The sequence below is a fragment of the Macaca nemestrina genome, chromosome 1 (genome assembly GCF_043159975.1).
Source record: "Macaca nemestrina isolate mMacNem1 chromosome 1, mMacNem.hap1, whole genome shotgun sequence".
NCBI lineage: Eukaryota > Metazoa > Chordata > Mammalia > Primates > Cercopithecidae > Macaca > Macaca nemestrina.
Genome location: NC_092125.1, coordinates 201,899,832 through 201,920,669, shown reverse-complemented (window position 1 = coordinate 201,920,669; position 20,838 = coordinate 201,899,832). Strand labels below are relative to the sequence as shown.

The following is a 20,838-nucleotide window of genomic DNA, read 5'->3' as shown; positions in this document are numbered from 1 at the left end:
TGTAGTCTATTCTTACCAGACAGCTGGAATAGTTATTTTAAATAGAAGTTCAAACCCTATAATCACTCTACATCTCATTCAAAGTAAAAACCACACAGCCCTACATGATCTATCCCTTCTCTTTTTTTTTTTTTTTTTGAGACGGAGTCTCGCTCTGTCGCCCAGGCTGGAGTGCAGTGGCGCGATCTCGGCTCACTGCAAGCTCCGCCTCCCGGGTTCACGCCATTCTCCTGCCTCAGCCTCCCGAGTAGCTGGGACTACAGGCGCCCACAACTGCGCCCGGCTAATTTTTTGTATTTTTAGTAGAGACGGGGTTTCACCGTGGTCTCGATCTCCTGACCTTGTGATCCGCCCGCCTCGGCCTCCCAAAGTGCTGGGATTACAGGCGTGAGCCACCGCGCCCGGCCTGATCTATCCCTTCTCATGTCCTACTCTTATACCTATACCTATGCCACACTGGCCTCCTTTTTATTTCTTAAACACACCCTCTTGGCCTGGTGTGGTGGCTCACACCTGTAATCCCAGCACTTTGGGAGACCGAGGTGGGCAGGTCACTTAAGGTCAAGAGTTCAAGATTAGCCTGGCCAACAAGATAAAACCCCGTCTCTACTAAAAAGTACAAAAATTGGCTGATCGTGGCCGGGCGTAGTGGCTCACACCTGTAATCCCAGCATTTTGGGAGGTTGAGGTGGGTAGATCATCTGAGGTCAGGAGTTCAAGACCATCCTGGCTAATACAGTGAAATCCTGCCTCTACTAAAAATACAAAAATTTAGCGGGGCATGGTGGCGGGCACCTGTAATCCCAGTTACCTGGGAGGCTGAGGCAGGAGAATCGCTTGAACCCGGGAAGCGGAGGTTGCAGTGAGCCAAGATTGTGCCACTGCACTAAAGCCAGGGCAACAGATAGGGAGACTCCAGTCTCAAAACAAAACAAAACAAAAAACAAAAATTAGCCAGGCGTGGTGGTGTGCACCTGTAATTTCAGCTTGTCGGGAGGCTGAGGCAGGAGAATCGCTCGAATCCAGTAGGTGGAGGTTGCCGTGAGCAGAGATCAAGCCACTGCACTCCAGCCTGGGCAACAGTGACTCCGTCTCAAAAAATAAAAATGGAATAAAAAATAAAATAAATACATAGATAAATACACCCTCCTGGCTGAGGGACTCTGCACTATTCCCTCTGCCTGAAATACCCCCTTTCTCCAGAAATCTGCACGACTGACTCACTCATTTCCTTCATGTGTTTACTCAAGTCAACTCTGAAGCCTACTCTGCCTGCCCTATTTAAAACTGCAACCCCATCCCCCTTTCCTGTTTTTCCTCCACACCAATCATTCCCTTCTAACATACTACAGAATTTACTAATTTTGTTCATGTCTATCTCCTCCCACTTGACTGTAAGCTCTATGACTATCTATTAATGAAGTATCTACTAATTAATTCAATTAATTCAATACTGCTATTAGGTGCCAAGTACTGTGCTAAGCAATGGAGCTACAAGATGATTGAAACTGCTTGTAGGACTCGTGAGGGAAGAAATCCCACTGACAATAAATGTATCTCATTTAGTGAATGCTTTTCCAAACATGATGGCTAACACTAAAACAGACTCAGTTCTGCATGCACTATTTCATTTAACCCTTACCGAAACCTACACGGTGACTATCAGCAGCCTCATCGTAAAGCATAAAAAACAGGATTTCAAGGCTGGGCAATGGCAGAGTCAGGATCTGAACCACGGTATCGACAATGAGAACGGTGAGTAACGTCAAATGCGAGAAATATTTAGGACTTAGGCTAACAAAGACTAAGGCAAAGATAGGATGTGGGGGCCGTGGGAGGGAGGAAGTGACTCCTGAGTTTTGATTGGGGTAGACTAAAGCGCAGTGAGGCCTAAGAGAAGGATGAAGCGCAAAGTGGGGCTGGGATGGAGGTGCCCGCGGACCACTCAGGGATATGGTCCATCTCCAGGGGAACCGAGAGGCGGCTCCGCACCCTCCCCCGCTCGCCGCCGCCCCGGTCCTGGAGATGCTGGGAGAAGACAAGCACGGGAAGAGCAGGAGGTGGGTTCCGTTCCCCTCCCTCTTGAGTCTCTTCAGCAGCAGCTGCAGGAAGGGCGTGGGGGACCGCGAGACAAAGAGCGCGCAGGCACCGCCTCTGTCCGGGTGGCCCCTTTAAGAGGCGCGCGCCCAGCTTCCAGCCCGCCTTGTATGCAAATATAGCGGCGCGGCGGGAGCGCGCGGCTGATACCCGGGACTGGGCTGCAGCGGTTAGTCCTCTCCCGGCCGCCGTCGCCTCCGACATATTGCCCGCAGGAGCTGCGGCGGCGAAACTGAGAGCGCCGGGGGGAGGAGATGGGTGAGCAGAGCAGCTCAGGCTCGGCCTGGCAACTAGTGAGCGCGCGGGTTAGGATGGCCAGGCTGCTAATTGCTGCCCCACGCGGACAGGAGCCCGGTGACGGGAGGGGGAGGGGATGCGAGTGCAGACGGTATCCCGCCCCCTCCTGTCGTTTTGCGGAGTGGGGCCTCTGTTGTGGGGGCGGGACATTGGGTGGTGGGCGGGGCTTCTAAGACGGATCCCTGTGGGGGCTTGGGCTTTGGTGAGGACCCGCTCGTCGGGGCTAGAAAGGGGGCGGGGCTTACCAGTGGGCGTGGCCTCAGCGCTAAGGGCGGAGCTTCTGGGGTGGGGGCGCTAGTGCAGTCGGAGTTTCTGGGCTGGAGGGGCTTACACGGCAGGCGGTGGGGCGGGGAGACTTCAGACTGAGGGAGCCCATTCTGGAGTGGGGCTTCTGGGCTGAGAGGGCTTTTACTGGCTTGTGAGCGGGCTTTCTGGACTGACAGTTGTGTGTAGGCGGAGCTTCTGGGCTGAGGGGCTTTATGTGGGTGCAGAGCTTCTAAAGAGAGGAGAGTGGGTGTGGGCAGAGCGTCTGGACTAATGGTGTTTGTGTGGGATTTTCTAAGCCAAGTATCATAGCGTATGAACAGAGCTTCTGGTCTGGGGGTTTATGGAGGGCAGAGCTTTTCGCCAGGTACTTTTTAGAGACTTGTGGAGGTTTATAATTTTGGGCATACATCCAGGCCCAAAATTGGCTCCGAAGTGTGGGAAACGCTTCCAAGCTGAGATGCTACGGCATGGGGTGTATGTGAATGCAGGCTGCTGTGTTACTGTGAAGAGGTATGAACAGGTTATAACTTTTTAAAAATATGTATATATATATTTTTAATAGAGACCGGATTTCGCCATGTTGCCCAGGCTGGTTTCCAACTCCTGGCCTCAAGCGATCTTCCATCCTCAGCTTCCCAAAGTGCTGAGATTATAGTCGTGAGCGACCGCACCCAGTCAGGTTGTGACTTTTGTAGGTGCTTGGGAGCTTTGTGTAGAACTTTTGTGCAAAGTGGTGCATGGGAGCTTGGGCTAGACTGCTCAGCCTCGTAGGTCCAGTTTTCGGTCCACAGCCACGGCATTCTCCCAGCCATGTCCTTGACCCTTTATTTAGGCCCTGGGTCCTGCCCATGAGATCCCAGAATACCCTTTGAGCTGAATCATGGGGCCCTGGAGGAAAAAGCTGTCCCAAAGGTACCCAGAGTTATAGACCTCCAGAAACACATGTCTGAATGGGGCCCAATGTGTACCAGAGTTGAGAGCACAATACCCAGCCACAATACTGTGACAGAGTGTAAACTGAGTTTCCTAATGTGTGAAAAACTTACCTTGCTGGGTTTGTTCACTCATCAGCATATACTTGCTGGGCACTGTGGTAGGGGATATAACAGTGAAAAAGACAGATAAGGTAACTGACTTCATTGACCTTCCATTGTGATAGGACAGACAAGCAATAAGCACGTTAACAAATGAATAAGATAATTTCAGAGAGAGAATTGTAGTGGAAAAAAAGAATAAAATTGCAGAGAGAGTGATGGGGAGGGTTACTTCAAAACTTCAGAAATGGCAGTCAGGGAAAGACTTTCCAGATAGGATACAGTAAGTGCTAGAGGTAGCAATGAGCTTGGCTTGCTGAAGAAAGAAAGATCAAGATGTTTAGAGCATGGGGCGGGTGGTAGAGGGTGGGTATGAGGTAGAGAATGATAGGGGATGAAGCTGAAGATGAAAGAAGAGGCCAGATCATAGGTCTCAGTGAGGATTAAATGATAAAGTGAGATACTAGGTGACTGGTAGCTGGTATCATCACTGCTGTTATCCTTGATATATGCCCCCTGGCTTGAGGCTCTATGTTATGTTGAGCCCCACAGGAGGACGAAGAGGTCCCAACAGGACATCTTACTGTCGAAATCCACTCTGTGAGCCAGGATCCTCGGGGGGCTCTGGTGGAAGCCACACTTCCAGCGCATCGGTGACCAGTGTTCGTTCCCGCACCAGGTAAACCACCTCTCTGTCTCGCCCCTCACTCTGGCCTCACAGGGACAGTGTGGACAGGGCTCTCTCTGACTGGATTCTAAGGTGTAAAATCCTAGATTCCAGTGGGGGCTTAGAGGGGAGTGAGCAGCAGAAAAGACCCAGAGGGAGCTCAGTTGAGGGTAATCACTTGGACAGATGCAGTGGGACATGGTAGAATAAATCCAAAGGCTTGGATTCTAATGACAGTTCTGCTCCAGTTTTGCTGATGGCTTGGACAAGTTGCCTCCCCTCTCTGGGCCTCCTTTTCCTCATCTGTAAGATGGACCTAATAATTCTTTCTCTCCTAGGGGGTGTTGGAAGACCTGAATAAGATTAGGGATAGGAAAAGGCTTTGTCGGGTTCCTTTGTCTGACAGTGTTAGGAAGACCCTGTCCTTGCTATAAGCTACTTTTCTGATCTTATCCCACAATCCTTTGCCTCAGAAGCCCTTCCTGGTAGGATCCTCAGGTCAGCCATTGATGTTGTTCTCTCTTCACTGCCAGGAGCAGTTCTGGAACAGGCCTCTCCAGCCCCCCTCTGGCCACCCAAACGGTTGTGCCTCTACAGCATTGCAAGATCCCCGAGCTGCCAGTCCAGGCCAGCATTCTGTTTGAGTTGCAGCTCTTTTTCTGCCAGCTCATAGCACTGTTCGTCCACTACATCAACATCTACAAGACAGTGTGGTGGTATCCACCTTCCCACCCACCCTCCCACACCTCCCTGGTAGGTACTCAACAAGGGTGTGTGTGTGTGTGTGCGTTTCTTTTGGTTTCAGTTTAGCATAGCCTACTAAGCACCACAGTGCGCTTGCCTCCATGCCGAACATGGAAGGTGCTGAAGGAACAGGAAACTGATGATTCACTGAACACTCCTAGTGTGTTTAGTAGCACATTGGGCACTGTAAGTGTATCGGAGATGAATCTGACGAAGATTTTACCTAAAGGAGCTCAGAGTCTTTTTTTTTTTTTCTGAGATAGAGTTTCGCTGTTGTTGCCCAGACCTGAGTGGAATAGCGCAATCTCAGCTCACTGTAGCCTCCACCTCCCAGTTTCAAGTGATTCTGCTGCCTCAGTCTCCTGAGTAGCTGGGATTACAGGCATGCGCCACCATGTCTGGCTAATTTTGTATTTTTGGTAGAGACAGGGTTTCACCATGTTGGTCAGGCTAGTCTCGAACTCCTGACCTCAAATGATCCACCCACCTCAGCCTACCAAAGTGCTGGGATTACAAGCATGAGCCACCACGCCCGGCCAGGAGCTGAGTCTTAATCCGGTAGTGGAGATGAACCATGGGCGTACATGAGTGCTTCAAGGGGAGGAAAGACTTCAGTGCAGAAACAGTATAGGGACAGGGGCATGTGTGAGCAGAGCAAGAGGGCTCACATACCACACTCTCATCCCCAGGGACTGTCCCACTTCCCTTCTTGGGGTCCTGTTCTACTCCTCTAGGTAATTTCCTGGCCTGACTCAGCCGGAGGCCGATGAAGGTCAGATAATGGGGACAGTCTCTGTGGAAAGAAATAGGCAGGGGGAGGTGGGTATGAAAAAAGCCTGCATATGGGCAAGGGGCCCACATGACCCCCAGGCCTCTGCCCCCTGACAGAACTTCCACCTGATCGACTTCAACTTGCTGATGGTGACCACCATTGTTCTGGGCCGCCGCTTCATTGGGTCCATCGTGAAGGAGGTGATTGGGTCCTAGAGGCTGGCCAGGGACTTTGGGATTCCCCGTTTCCCCTGGGGATGCCAAGGAAACATGCCCAGCCCTTCAGCCTTAGGGTATTTCCTTGGGGCTCCCTTTGGACTTGGTTGAAGAACATTAGTTACATCCCATCTTGGAGTTTACTGGGTATCAAAGAGAAGGATTTACCTTGCCAGGTTCTGCCCAGCCTGCTGTGCCACCTCTCCCTGGGTGGGATCACAGGTCATGCTGGGTGGGATTTGGGCACAGCCCCTTCGGCCTCCATCCAAGGCCCCATCCCGTCCTATCTTGCCCTGACCCAGGCTTCTCAGAGGGGGAAGGTCTCCCTCTTTCGCTCCATCCTGCTGTTCCTCACCCGCTTCACCGTTCTCACGGCAACAGGCTGGAGTCTGTGCCGATCCCTCATCCACCTCTTCAGGACCTACTCCTTCCTGAACCTCCTGTTCCTCTGCTATCCGTGAGTACCCCTCACTGCCCAGCACCTGGCCCCTGACCTGTGCCCTGACCATGGCTGGCTTACCAGGCCTCCATATCTGGAAGATCGGAGGCAGGTAGCAACATCCCGTCACATTGTCTGGTGACACCCACTGAGGTCAGGATAATTAGCCTTTTTTTGCAGAAGAAACTGAGGTGGCATAATTTACCCAGCTCTCACTATGGGGGAGGTCAGAATGGGACTCAGATCTGCATATATATCCCAAAGGAACATTCCCAAGAGGGAGTGCATGGGCTTTGCCTCCCTCACTCTTCCTTTCACCTCTCTGGTTCTTTCCCTTTGTCTTTGTCTCTCTTTGTGTATCTCAGTGCTTGTGTAATCTCTTGGTATCTCCCCGAGTCTGTGTGCCAGCAAACAGCTGCGTGGTTGCATGTCTCTGGGTGTCTATGCATGAAGCATGTGTATTTGCCTGCATATGCATGTGTATATGTCTTTGTGCCTGTTTTTACTCTGTTTCTCCATCTCACCAGACCCTAGATTGTTGAGGATGGACAGACTGTGTCGGGGATGTGCCCAGGACTGCCCCTTTGTGGCTTTGCATCGGGGAGAACTTTGGTGAGGTGTTGGATCTGGCTGCTTCTGGGGCAGGCTCCTGGCTGCCTGAGCATTAACAGTCATTTCCCAACTGCCAGGTTTTCTGGTTCACAGAATTCCTCAAGCTGGGTCAATCCTGGTCTCTGGGAAGCTTCGGAGCTGGCACCTCCCCCTTTCTACCCTGCATGTCCAAAAAGGCACTGGCACAGAAGCCCCGTCACACTTGCTTCAGTTATATCTACTTTTTAATTACAAGAGTGACATGTGGCCAGGCGCAGTAGCACACATCCGTAATCCCAGCACTTTGGGAGGCCAAGGCGGGCAGATTGTTTGAATCCAGGGGTTTGAGACCAGCCTGGGCAACATGGTGAAACCCTGTCTTCTAAAAACATAAAAAATTAGCCAGGTGTGGTGAGGCATGCCTATAGTCCCAGCTACTCAGGAAGCTGAGGTGGGAGAATCACCTGAGCTCAGGAGGTCGAGGCTGCAGTGAGCCAAAATTGTGCCACTGTACTCTAGCCTAAGCAACTGGAGTGAGGTCCTGTATCAAAAAAAGAGTGACACGTGTGTCTTAGAAAAACAGTAAACTTTACAGAAGCTTTTAACATGGAAAAAGAAAGTCCCACATAGTCTTATTCCCCCAGAAGTCCATTACTGGCAGCATATTTTCCCAAAATATTTTCTGTGCAAGTACACACACATGCAGTTTTTTTGTTTGTTTTTGAGATAGAGTCTTATGTCACCTGGGCTGGAGTGCAGTGGCACAATCTTGGCTCACTGCAACCTCTGCCTACTGGGTTCAAGCAATTTTCCTGCCTCAGCCTCCCAAGTAACTGGGATTACAGGTGCCCACCACCATGCCTGGCTACTTTTTGTATTTTTAGTAGAGATGGGGTTTCACCATGTTGGCCAGCTGGTCTCAAACTCCTGGCCTCAAGTGATCTGCCCACCTCATCCTCCCAAAGTGCTGGGATTACAGGTGTGAGCCACAGTGCCTGGCCACATGCAGTTTTTTAAAAAACAAAAATGGTATTATGCTATGCATGATGTACAGTTTACCACACTTTTTACTTAATCATATAATGGATATTTTTCTGTGCCAATACATATGGGTCTGTCTCATTTTATTTTATTTTAGAGATGAGGGTCTTGCTGTATTGCCCAGGCTGGAGTGCAGTGGCTATTCACAGGTCTGTTCCCACTACTGATCAACACAGGAGTTTTGACCTGTTCTGTTTCTAACCTGGGCCAGTGCATCCCCTTCTTAGGCAATTATGTGATCCCCCACTCCCAGGAAGTCACCATATGGATGCTGAACTTTTATGTGGGCACCTCATTGGCATAGCTCATTATAGCCTAGAACTCCCCAGCTCAAGTGATCCTCCCACCTCAGCCTCCTGAGTTGCTGGGACTATGGGCATGCGCCACCATGCCCAGCTGCCTCATTTTTTTAATGGCCTCATAGTATTCTATGTTATAGAATTTTTCACAATTTATTTGTCTTCTACTGGCAAATTTTTTTTTTTTTTGAGACGGAGTCTTGCTCTGTTGCCCAGGCTGGAGCGCAGTGGCACAATCTCGGCTAACTGCAACCTCCAACTCCTGGGTTCAAGCAATTCTCCTGCCTCAGCCTCCCAAGTAGCTGGGATTACAGGCATGCTCTACCACGCCCAGCCAATTTTGTATTTGTAGTATTTTTGTATATTTAGGTTTCTCCATGTTGGTCAGGCTGGTCTTGAACGCCCAACCTCAGGTGATCTGCCCACCTCGGCCTCCCAAAATGTTGGGATTACAGGCGTGAGCCACCACGCCTGGCAATTTTTTGTATTTTTAGTAGAGATGGGGTTTCACTGTGCTAGCCAGGATGGTCTCGATCTCCTGACCTCGTGATCTGCCCACCTTGGTCTCCCAAAGTGCTGAGATTACAGGCGTGAGCCACTGTGCCCGGCCTATTGGCAAACTTTAAGTTGTTTCTAGCTTTTCCTTATTCATAACAATGAGGCATATATCTTTGCATATGTGTCCAATATTTCTGCACAGTAGATTCCCAGAAGAATTAACTACACCAAAAGATGTGTTCATTTACATTTTTCATAGATATTAACAAATTGCCCTTCGAAAGGATTGTACTGATTAGAACTTAAGAGTTGCTGGCTGGGCGTGGTGGCTCATGCCTGGAATCCTGGCACTTTGGGAGGCCGGGGCGGGTGGATCCCAAGGTCATGAGATCGAGACCATCCTGGCTAACACGGTGAAACCCCGTTTCTACTAAAAAATACAAAAAATTAACCAGGAGTGGTGGCGGGCGCCTGTAGTCCCAACTACTCAGGAGGCTGAGGCAGGAGAATGGTGTGAACCTGGGAGGCGGAGCTTGCAGTAAGCCCAGATCGCACCACTGCACTCCAGCCTGGGCAACAGAATGAGACTCTGTCTCAAAAAAAAAAAAAAAAAAAAAAAAAAAGTTGCCTTAATTTGACAGTTTATGGTTACTACCTGGTGAATCTTTTCTTCCTGGATGCAGATAACACCCAATGTCCATATTATGCTTTATTTTTCATTATTTAATTTAAAAATGTTTATTGACCAAATATAAACTTATTGTAAAAAATTGAATCCAATAGTGCTAAAAAGCTTATAATGAAAACCATTGCTGGGCACAGTAGCTCATGCCTGTGATCTCAGTGACTTGGGAGGCTGAGGGGAGAACATCACTTTAGCTGGTGAGTTTGAGGCCAAAGAGAGCCATGATCATACCAGTGCACTTCAGCTTGGACAACAGAGTGAGACCCTATCTCTAAAAATAAATAAATAAATAAATAGGAAAACATTAGTCTCCAACCCCACCCTCCAGATTTTTAGTCCCACTCTTCAATAGCAGTCTCTTTTACTTTCTGGGTTTTATTTATTTGTTTGTTTAGAGACAGAGTCTGTAAACCTATTATCCAATTCTAAAGTGCCACTGCACTCCAGCCTGAGTGACAAGACCCTGAGACAGGGTCTGGCTCTGTTGCCCAGGCTGGAGTGCAGTGGTGCAATCTCGGCTCACTGCACCCTCTGCCTCCCAGGCTCAAGCCATCCATCCTCCCACCTCAGCCTTCTGAGTAGTTGGGACTACAGGCATGAGCCAGTGTGCCTAGCCTGCTTATTCTTTTTAAAAATTTATTGATTGGCCAGGCGCGGTGGCTCACGTTTGTAATCCCAGCACTTTGGAAGGCCAAGGTGAATGAATCACTTGAGGTCATCACTTGAGGTCAGCAGTTCAAGACCAGCCTGGCCATCATGGTGAAACACTGTCTCTACTAAAAATACAGAAATTAGCCAGGCGTGGTAGCCCACGCCTATAGTCCCAGCTACTCAGGAGGCTGAGGCAGGAGAATTGCTTGAAACTGGGAGGTGGAGGTTGCAGCGAGCTGAGTTTGCACCACTGTACTCCAGCCTGGGCAACAGAGTGAGACTCCGTCTCAAAAAAAAAAAAAAAATTACTGATTTATTTTAGAATTGAATAATAGGTTTACACAGTTAAAATTCAGAAGGTTTAAACGAGTATACCATGAAAAATCTCCCCTTGACTGCTGCCTCCCAGCCACCCAGTTTCCTTTCCAAGAGGTAATCATCAATGTTTTTGGTTTCTTGTATATCCTGGAAACAAATGTTCTATGCATATACAAACATACCGCATACACACGTGCAAGTATATTGATTTCCTGCAATGACAGATGATTTAGCTCACCGTCCCGTCCTTACTGTTCCCAGTAATTGATAACTTTTAATATTTTTAATTTTCTATTGGTTATTTTTGTCAATAGTGTAAGTATCCCTATACTTTTTTTTCTCCATCAACAATAGTATCTTGAATCGTTTTTATGTAAGACAAGAATATTAGGTACCCAACCACTTTTCCTCCCCTCTTCCTCTTTTCACTTCCTGGCAGCTGTATTTTTACTTTTATATTGTCAAGCTTGACATTCACGTTCTCCTGTGTAACCACATTTAAGCCTTCCGTTCTTTGTCTAAGTCTGATTCTGAAAATTAAAAACCAGTATGTGGCTTTGATAAAATTATGTGTATGCAGATATCATTCACTCCAGGGCCCAGTAGTATGCAAGCATGATATTTCTTCTCTATAATTACAGAGTTACAGTCTTGGACCTCTTTATTTATTTATTTTATTTTATTTTTTTTGAGATGGAGTCTTACTCTGTCACCTAGGCTGGAGTGCAGTGACGCGATCTCAGCTCACTGCAACTTCCGCCTCCCAGGTTCAAGCGATTCTCCTGCCTCAGCCTCCCAAGTAGCTGGGATTACAGGTGTGCACCACCATGCCAATCTAATTTTTTGTATTTTTAGTAGAGACGGGGTTTCACCATGTTTACCAGGCTGGTCTTGAACTCCCAACCTCAAGTGATCTGCCCACCTTGGCCTCCCAAAGTGCTGGGATTATAGGCGTGAACCACTAAGCCCAGCCAGGAACTTTTTTTTTTGTTTTTTTTTTTTGTTTTTTTTGAGACGGAGTTTTGCTCTTGTGGTACAGGCTGGAGTGCAATGGCGCCATCTCTGCTCACTGCAGCCTCCGCCTCCCTGATTCAAGCGATTCTCCTCCCTCAGCCTCCCGAGTAGCTGGGATTACAGGCATGCACCACCATACCTGGCTAATTTTGTATTTTTAGTAGAAATGGGGTTTCTCCATGTTGGTCAGGCTGGTCTCGAACTCCCAACCTCAGGTGATCCACCCACCTCGGCCTCCCAAAGTGCTGGGATTACAGGCGTGAGCCACCACGCCTGGCCGGCAGGAACATGTTTTTAAAGGACTTCTTTTTTTTTTTTTTTTTTTTTTTTTTTGAGACTTTCGCTATTGTTGCCCAGGCTGGAGTAGCCCAGTCTCGGCTCACTGCAACCTCTGCTTCCCAGTTTCAAGTGATTCTCCTGCCTCAGCCTCCCGAGTACCTGGGACTACATGCAACTGCCACCATGCCCAGCTAATTTTTTGTATTTTTAGTAGAGATGGGGCTTCACTGTGTTAGTCAGGATGGTCTCAATCTCCTGACCTCGTGATCCATCTGCCTCAGCCTCCCAAAGTGCTGGGATTACAGGTGTGAGCCACCGCGCCCAGCCTTAAAGGACTTCTTTAAGGGGCTTCTACTCCCAACTACTCAGGAGACTGAGGTATAAGAATCACTTGAACCCAGGAGGCAGTGGTGCAATCTCAGTTTATTGCAACCTCTGCCTCCCCGGCTTAAGCCATCCTCCCACCTCAGCCTCCCAAGTAGCTGGGACTACAGGTGCAGGCTACCATGCCCAGCTAATGCCAGAGGTTACAGTGAGCTGAGATTGTTCCACTGCACTCCAGCCTGGGCAATAGAGCAAGACCCTGTTTCAGACCCCCCTACACACAAATGTTCCTAGTGTCAAGGTGAAATGGTTTTTCTTACACTCCATCAATTACTTAAAATCATAGCACATTTTAGTTTGCTTCATATTTACATTATAACTTTCTTATATGGCTTTTTATTTTTCTTGGACTTTCTAATTGCCTTTCTTTTTTCTTATTGACAAGAATGATGAGCCTTCATCATATCCTCAAGTTTATCCAGCCTCTCAGTCATACTGCCTGTTGCCTGGAGTCCATTTCCTTCTCCCTATTTCTGCCACAAAGGCATCCCTCCTCGAGCCCTTCCTCCTCCTGCTGCAGTCTGGAGTGTTTGCTCTTTAGGTCTGCTGTACAGCTCTCAGCCTGGGACTTCCCTTCACTGCCCTCTTGGGTTGGACCCCCTGCTTCCTGAATCCCATGTCTTCCTCTTTCTTGGTTTTCTTATTTTGCTGGAATAAATTATCAGGTAATTTCCTTAGCAATGGGTACATTGGAGGTGTATATGTTCTGAGTCCTTGCATGTCTAAAAGTCTTTATTCTGCCCTCATACTTGATTGATGGTGTGGCTGAATGTAGATTTCTTTTTTTTCTTTTCTTATTTTTGAAACAGTCTGTCGCCCAGGCTGGAGTGCAATGGCACGATCTCAGCTCACTGCAACCTCCGCCTCCTGGGGGGTTCAAGTGATTCTCCTGCCTCAGCCTCTTGAATAACTGGGATTACAGGCATGCCACCATGCCCGGCTAATTTTTGTATTTTTAGTAGAGACGGGGTTTTACCATGTTGGTCAGGCTGGTCTCAGACTCCTGACCTTGTGACCTGTCCACTGTGGCCTCCCGAAGTGCTGGGATTACAGGTGTGAGCCATCGTGCCCAGTCTCTATGTAGATTTCTAAGTTCAAATTCACATTCTCAGAACTTTTGCAGTTATTATTCCATTGTCTCTAGTATCCAGTGTTGCTAGTGAGAAGTCTGATGCCAGTTTGAGTTTGATTCCAATTCTTTTGTAGGTGACTTGTATTTTCCTTTCTGAAAGCATTGAGGAATATTCTGTTTATCTTTTGATTACTTGAAATTTCAAAGGATGTGTCTGTTGTGGGACTTTTGTCATTCATTCTATCAGGACTCTAAGGACTTTTTTTTTTTTTTTTTTTTTTTTTTTTTTGAGACGGAGTCTTGCTCTGTCGCCGAGACTGGAGTGCAGTGCGGCTCACTGCAAGCTCCGCCTCCCGGGTTTACGCCATTCTCCTGCCTCAGCCTCCCGAGTAGCTGGGACTACAGGCACCCGCCACCTCGCCCGGCTATTTTTTTGTATTTTTTACTAGAGACGGGGTTTCACCGCGTTAGCCAGGATGGTCTCGATCTCCTGACCTCGTGATCCGCCCGTCTCGGCCTCCCAAAGTGCTGGGATTACAGGCTTGAGCCACCGCGCCCGGCTCTAAGGACTTTTTTAACCTGGAGATTTGAGTACTTCTTTAGCTTGGGGAAATTTTCCTCTGTTATTTCCTTGATAATAACTTCCTCTCAATTTTTTCTATTCTTTCTGGATTTCTGTTCATCAGATGGTAGACCTCATAGATTGGTCATCTTTTTCTTCTGTATTTCTCTAATAATCTCTCTTTCTCTGTATGTGCATGGCTTTCAGAGAGATTTCCTCAACTTTGTCTTCTAGCTTTTTTAGAGATTTTTTCAGCAATCGTATTTTTCGTCTCTAAGGCCTCTACATTTGCTGATTGTTCTTTTCTCATAGCATACTATTCTTGTTTTAAAAATCTCTTACTTTCCTCAATTTTGTCTTTTCACTAGGATCAATTTTTCTGTTTCATGCTGCTTGTTTTCCAAGTATAGTTGACTTCTTTGCTTGTCTCTTTATATGTAAAAATGAGGGACTGAGTAGCAGGAGTGCATTTTCTTTCTGTCATTTAAAGGGGTGGGAGCTTTGACTGGAGGCTCTAAGTACATGGGCAGGGCACACTGACTGGCAGGCTTTGCTTTGAGGATGAGTGAGTGAAATGCCAGTTGTTAGGCTTTGAGCCTCCGTAGGCCAGAAAGGGAGTGATGGGGGTTTTACTCTAAGATATCCCCATTAGAGACCTCAATTCTCAGTTTACTCAATTTCTTTAGAAAAGATTCCTTCAAGCCGGGCGCGGTGGCTCACGCCTGTAATCCCAGCACTTTGGGAGGCCGAGGCGGGCGGATCACAAGGTCAGGAGATCGAGACCACGGTGAAACCCCGTCTCTACTAAAAATACAAAAAAATGAGCCGGGCGCAGTGGCGGGCGCCTGTAGTCCCAGCTACTCGGGAGGCTGGGGCAGGAGAATGGTGTGAACCCAGGAGGCGGAGCTTGCAGTGAGCCAGGATCGCGCCACTGCACTCCAGCTTGGGCGACAGAGCAAGACTCCGTCTCAAAAAAAAAAAAAAAAAAAAAAAAAGATTCCTTCAGGGTGTGTTGTATGAGGTGAGTAGGGGAATAAAGGGACTGACTCTTATAAGTAAACATGGGTCATTGTTTAATCCTATTTTTCAGCCCTGCTCCTCACTTCATCTTCTATCATATGTGCCCACTTCAAGCCAGAGTCTCTCTTGGGTCACTCTGGGTAGATAAGCTCCCACCTCCAGTCCAGTTCACTCATGGCATATTCTAGACCTGTGCCACCCAGTTGATAGCTCCTAGCCCCCTGTGGTTATTGAATACGTGAAATAGGCTAGAATGAGTTGCGGTGTGCTCTAAGTGTGAAATACACACTGATTCTGAACACTCAGTACACACACACACACAAGAAAGTAGGCTGGGCATGGTGGCCCATGCCTGTAATCCCAGCACTTTGAGAGACTGAGGCAGGCGGATTGCTTGAGCTCAGGAGTTTGATACCAGCCTGGGCAACTTGACAAAATGCCATCTCTACGAAAAATACAAAAATTAGCTGGGCATGGTAGCCTGCACCTGTAGTCCCAGCTACTTGGGAGGCTGGGGTGGGAGGATGGCTTGAGCCTGGGAGGTGGAGGTCACAATGAACTGAGATTGCACCACTGCACTCTAGCCTGGGAAACAGAGCCAGACCCTGTCTCAAAAAGAAAGAAAGAAAGAAACTAAGACTGGGCACAGTAGCTCACACCTGTAATCCCAACACTTTGGGAGGCCAAGGCAGGGTAGATTGCTTGGGCCCAGGAGCTTGAGACCACCCTGGGCAACATGGAAGAACCCTGTCTCTACAAAAAATATAAAAATTAGTTGGGCATTAGTTACACACCTGAAGTACCAGCTACTTGAGAGGTCAGAGGATTGAGACCCCATCTCAAAAAAAAAAAAAAAGGCCAGGTGTGGTGGCTCACGCCTGTAATGCCAGGACTTTGGGAGGCCAAAGCAGGCGGACCACCTGAGGTCAGGAGTTCGAGACCAGCCTGACCAACATGGAAAAACCCCATCTCTACTAAAAACACAAAATTAGCTGGCATGGTGGTGCATGCTTGTAATCCTAGCTACTCGGGAGGCTGAGGCAGGAGAATCGCTTGAACCCGGGAGGGGAAGCCTGCGGTGAGCTGAGATCATGCCACTGCACTCCAGCCTGGGCAACAAGAGTGAAACTCTGTCTCAAAAAAATACATAATAATAATAATTTCATCTCTTTTATTGTTATTTTTGGGGGTGGGGATGAAGTCTGTTACCCAGGCTGGAGTGCAGTGGTGCGATCTCCGCTCACTACAAGCTCCGCCTCCCGGGTTCACACTGTTCTCCTGCCTCAGCCTCCAGAGTAGCTAGGACTACAGGCGCCCGCCACTACGGTCCGGCTATTTTTTTAATTTTTAGTAGAGACGGGGTTTCACCGTGTTAGCCAGGATCATCTCGATCTCCTGACCTCATGATCCGCTCGCATCGACCTTCCAAAGTGCTGGGATTACAGGCAAAAGCCACTGGGCCCGGCCCATCTCTTTCTTAATGTGGCTAAATTCTGTGACTCTGGTGGCAGGCACCTGTAGTCCCAGCTACTCAGGAGGCTGAGGCAGGAGAATGGCGTGAACCCAGGAGGTGGAGCTTGCAGTGAGCTGAGATCACGCCACTGCACTCCAGCCTGGGCAACAGAGCCAGACTCCATCTCAAAAAAAAAAAAAAGAAAAAATTATGTGACTCATCTTTCTGTTGGAAAGCAATGCTCTAGACGATGGCTGCTGCTTTGTCTGTTAGCATGTCTCCATCTGCTTTCTAAGTTTGTCAGAATCATTTGTGCACTGATGACCTTCACTCCCATTTTATTTTTTTGCTGATAACACATTTATTTTCTACTTCGATAGACTCTCATGTAGGGTGGAGGAGATGGGAGGGAATCTGCTATCGTGCATATGAAGCTGCTTCTAACTTCTAACCTGTCAGAGCAGTCTGTCACCAAATAATTTATCATAGGATCTATCTGCAGTCCTTCTTAGAGACAAAGCCAGTGAGATTCTTTTTTTTTTTTTTTTTTTTTTTTTTTTTTGAGACGGAGTCTCGCTCTGTCACCCAGGCTGGAGTCTAGTGGCCAGATCTCAGCTCACTGCAAGCTCCGCCTCCCGGGTTTACGCCATTCTCCTGCCTCAGCCTCCGGAGTAGCTGGGACTACAGGCGCCCGCCACCTCGCCCGGCTAGTTTTTTGTATTTTTTAGTTGAGACGGGGTTTCACCGGGTTAGCCAGGATGGTCTCGATCTCCTGACCTCATGATCCACCCGTCTCGGCCTCCCAAAGTGCTGGGATTACAGGCTTAAGCCACCGCGCCCGGCCGTGAGATTCTTTAAGTTTAGGTGGAGACCCTTGTATGTTCACAAAGGTGCCCCCACCCCCTCATTACCACAAGATATCCTGAAGAGTATTTCGGGCATCCCATTTTAGTCTTTTTTCCTGTCCCCATAGAATCACTGGCCTCTTCCTTTTCTAGTCATAATTCTATTAATCATCTATTCTGGGCTGGAAACTATGCTAGGGGTTGTTGTAGGACTAAAAGACAGTATTTATGAGAACACTAGTGTGATACCTTGCTGAGAGTGGGATCAATACAAGCTATGTAATTTAGGGCAAGTTTTAAGGAAACTGAGTCTCATAGAGGTTAAATAACTGGCCGTAAATCACAGAGCTAGTCAAGTGGCAGAGCTGGAATTTTTTTTTTTTTTTTTTTTAAGGTAGGGTGTCATTCTGTCACCCAGGCTGGAGTGCAGTGGTATGATCTCAGCTCATTGCAGCCTTAAACCCTGCTAGGATCAGGTGATCTTCCCACCTCCACCTCCCAAATAGCTGGGACTATAGGCATACAGTCCAGCTACTTTTTGTATTTTTTGTAGAGACAAGGGTTTCACCATCTTTCCCAGGCTGGTCTTGATCTCCTGGCTCAAGCAGTTTCTCTACCTCTGCCTCACAAAGTGCTGGGATTACAGGTTTGAACTACCATACCCAGCCCAGAGCTGGGATTTTGATGCAGGCCTATTTGACTCTAAAGGTTATGCTCTTGACCATAGTTCTGGTTTTATATTCTGGACTGTACAGTAGAATTGACCACAATTCTCTAAGTTATTTTATTTAGCCTTACCACAGAAAAAATGGTAGCATCCCTATTTTATAGATTGGAAAACAGAAACCCAGGGAGGCTAAATGACTTGCCAGGGACACTCAGATATTTCTTCTTGGGACCCCCAGAAAAAAGTAAAAGGAAATTTTTCTTTTCTTTTAGACGGGGTCTCACTCTTGTCCAGGCTGGAGTGCAGTGGTGTGATCTTGGCTTACTGCAACCTCTGCCTCCTGAAATGTAACATTGTCAGCCAAGTGCGGTGGCTCACGTCTGTAATCCCATCACTTTGGGAGGCCGAGGCAGGTGGAGGTTAGGAGTTCAAGACCAGTATGGCCAACATGGTGAAACCCCATCTCTACAAAAATACAGAAATTAGCTGGGCATGATGGCGGGTGGCTGTAATCCCAGCTGCTCAGGAGACTGAGGTGGGAGAATCGCTTGAACCCAGGAGGCGGAGGTTGCAGTGCGCCAAGATCACACCACTGCACCACTCCAGCCTGGGCAACAGAGTGAGACTCTGTCTCAAAAAAAAAAAAAAAAACAAGACACGTAGCATTGTGATCAGCCCTAACTCGTTGGGGCAGCCCAGGAACTCTTGTGGGGATGTGTAAGTTTGAAGACCTGGGGAAATTGAGAGGTCGCAAGCTGAAAAAGAGAATGTTTATAAAAGGCCCTACTATGATGGGCATGGCACTTACCCACTTTTTGAATTACTCTTCTAGACTATGGGCCCATCTAGTTTTCTCCTCATACAATAGCAGCCACGCACAAAAACTCCTTGACTAATTAGCTTGAGCTCTGCTCTCAGGGTGCTGCTCAGGGGGAAGGATTTGTTCTGTTTAAGGGCCCATTTCAGTGCCTGGTAAGTAATAGACACATAAATATTTGTTCCTGAACTGTGCTTCTCTGCAAACTAAGTAACAACTCATTACTTATATCTCTCTTGTGTGTGCAGGTTTTTTGTGTGTGGTTTTGTTTTTTTTTTTTTTTTTTTTTTTTTTTTTGAGACAAAGTTTTTCTCTGCCCCCCAGGCTGGAGTGCAGTGGCACAACCACTGGTCACTGCAGCCTGAACCTCCTAGGCTGAGGTGATACTCCCACCTCAGCCTGAGTAGCTGGGACTACAGGCGTGTACCACCATACACACCTAATTTTTTGTTTTTGTTTTTTGTTTGGTTTTTTTTTTTTTTTTTTTTTTTTTTTTTTTTTTTTTTTTTGAGACGGAGTCTCGCTGTGTCTCCCAGGCTGGAGTGCAGTGGCGTGATCTCGGCTCACTGCAAGCTCCGCCTCCCGGGTTCACGCCATTCTCCCGCCTCAGCCTCCCAAGTAGCTGAGACTACAGGTGCCCGCCACCACGCCCAGCTAGTTTTTTGTATTTTTAGTAGAGACGGGGTTTCACCATGTTAGCCAGGATAGTCTCGATCTCCTGACCTCGTGATCCACCCGCCTTGGCCTCCCAAAGTGCTGGGATTACAGGCTTGAGCCACCGCGCCCGGCCTGGTTTTTTTTTTTTTTTTTTTTTTGAGACGGAGTCTTGCTCTGTCGCCCAGGCTGGGGTGCAGTGGCGCGATCTCGGCTCACTGCAAGCTCTGCCTCCCGGGTTCACGCCATTCTCCTGCCTCAGCCTCCCAAGTAGCTGGGACTATAGGCACCCGCCACCACGCCCGGCTAATTTTTTGTATTTTTAGTAGAGACAGGGTTTCACCGTGTTAGCCAGGATGGTCTCCATCTCCTGACCTTGTGATCCGCCCACCTGGGCCTCTCAAAGTGCTGGGATTACAGTCGTGAGCCACCGCGCCCAGCTGTTTTGTTTTTTTTTGTTTTTGAGATGGAGTCTCACTCTGTCACCCAGGCTGGAGTGCAGTGGCGTGATCTCGGCTTACTGCAAGCTCCACCTCCCGGGTTCATGCCATTCTTCTGCCTCAGACTCCCAAGTAGCTGGGACCACAGGCACCCGTCACCACACCCGGCTAATTTGTTGTATTTTTTAGTAGAGACGGACAGGGTTTCACTGTGTTAGCCAGGATGGTCTTGATCTCCTGACCTCGTGATCCACCCGTCTCGGCCTCCCACAGTGCTGGGATTACAGGCATGAGCCACTGCACCCGGCCCATACCCTCCTAATTTTTTTTTTTTTTTTTTTTTTTTTGAGACAGAGTCTCGCTCTGTCACCCAGGCTAGAGTACCGTGGTGCGATCTCGGCTAACTGCAACCTCCACCTCCCGGGTTCATGCCATTCTCCTTCCTCAGCCTCCCGAGTAGCTGAGACTACAGGCGCTCACCACAACGCCCAGCTAATTTTTTGTATTTTTAGTACAGACAGGGTTTCACCGTGTTAGCCAGGAGGGTCTCAATCTCCTGACTTTGTGATCTGCCTGCCTCGACCTCCCAAAGTTCTGGGATTACAGGTGTGAACCACCATGCCCGGCCACCTGCCTAATTTTTAAATTTGTTTTGTAGAGATGGGGTCTCACTATGTTGTCCAGGCTGGTCTTGAACTCCTGGGCTCATGTGATCTTCCCACCTCGGCCTCCCAAAGTGCTGGGATTATAGACGTGAGCTACTGTGTTTGTCCTCTTTGTACACTTTTAACTAATCACTCATAGTGATTTGTTGAGTACGTGCCTTGATCTTTGGTACCAAACAGTTCTGATTTTGAGCCCCACCCCCACCTGCCCTATCACTTCCTTACTAATTGTGTAAGCTTTGGGAATTTACTTCCCCTTTCCGAGCCACAACTTCCTCAGCTGAAAAGGGGACAAAGTAATAGTACCTAATGCATAGTATTATGAGAAAAGAGTTTGCCTGAAAGCATTCG

General features: G+C 48.2%; 1 protein-coding gene across 5 annotated transcripts in view; it reads left to right on the top strand.

Moving 5' to 3' along the window:
* Positions 1–1,329: 1,329 nt before the first annotated feature.
* Positions 1,330–20,838, top strand: part of LOC105494625 (transmembrane protein 39B) — a 31,627-nt gene continuing 12,118 nt past the window's right edge. Inside the window, exons 1-5 of one of the 5 annotated variants that reach the window (XM_011763210.2) lie at positions 1,330–1,755; positions 4,248–4,374; positions 4,896–5,115; positions 5,995–6,078; positions 6,396–6,550. In XM_011763210.2, the coding sequence (XP_011761512.1) occupies positions 1,584–1,755; positions 4,248–4,374; positions 4,896–5,115; positions 5,995–6,078; positions 6,396–6,550 (758 nt within the window). In that variant the 5' untranslated portion in view covers positions 1,330–1,583. Of the gene's footprint in view, positions 1,756–1,889; positions 2,061–2,230; positions 2,356–4,247; positions 4,375–4,895; positions 5,116–5,994; positions 6,079–6,395; positions 6,551–20,838 lie in introns of those variants that run through there. The other 4 variants (XR_011623671.1, XM_011763211.3, XM_011763212.3 and 1 more) reach the window with 4 other exon arrangements.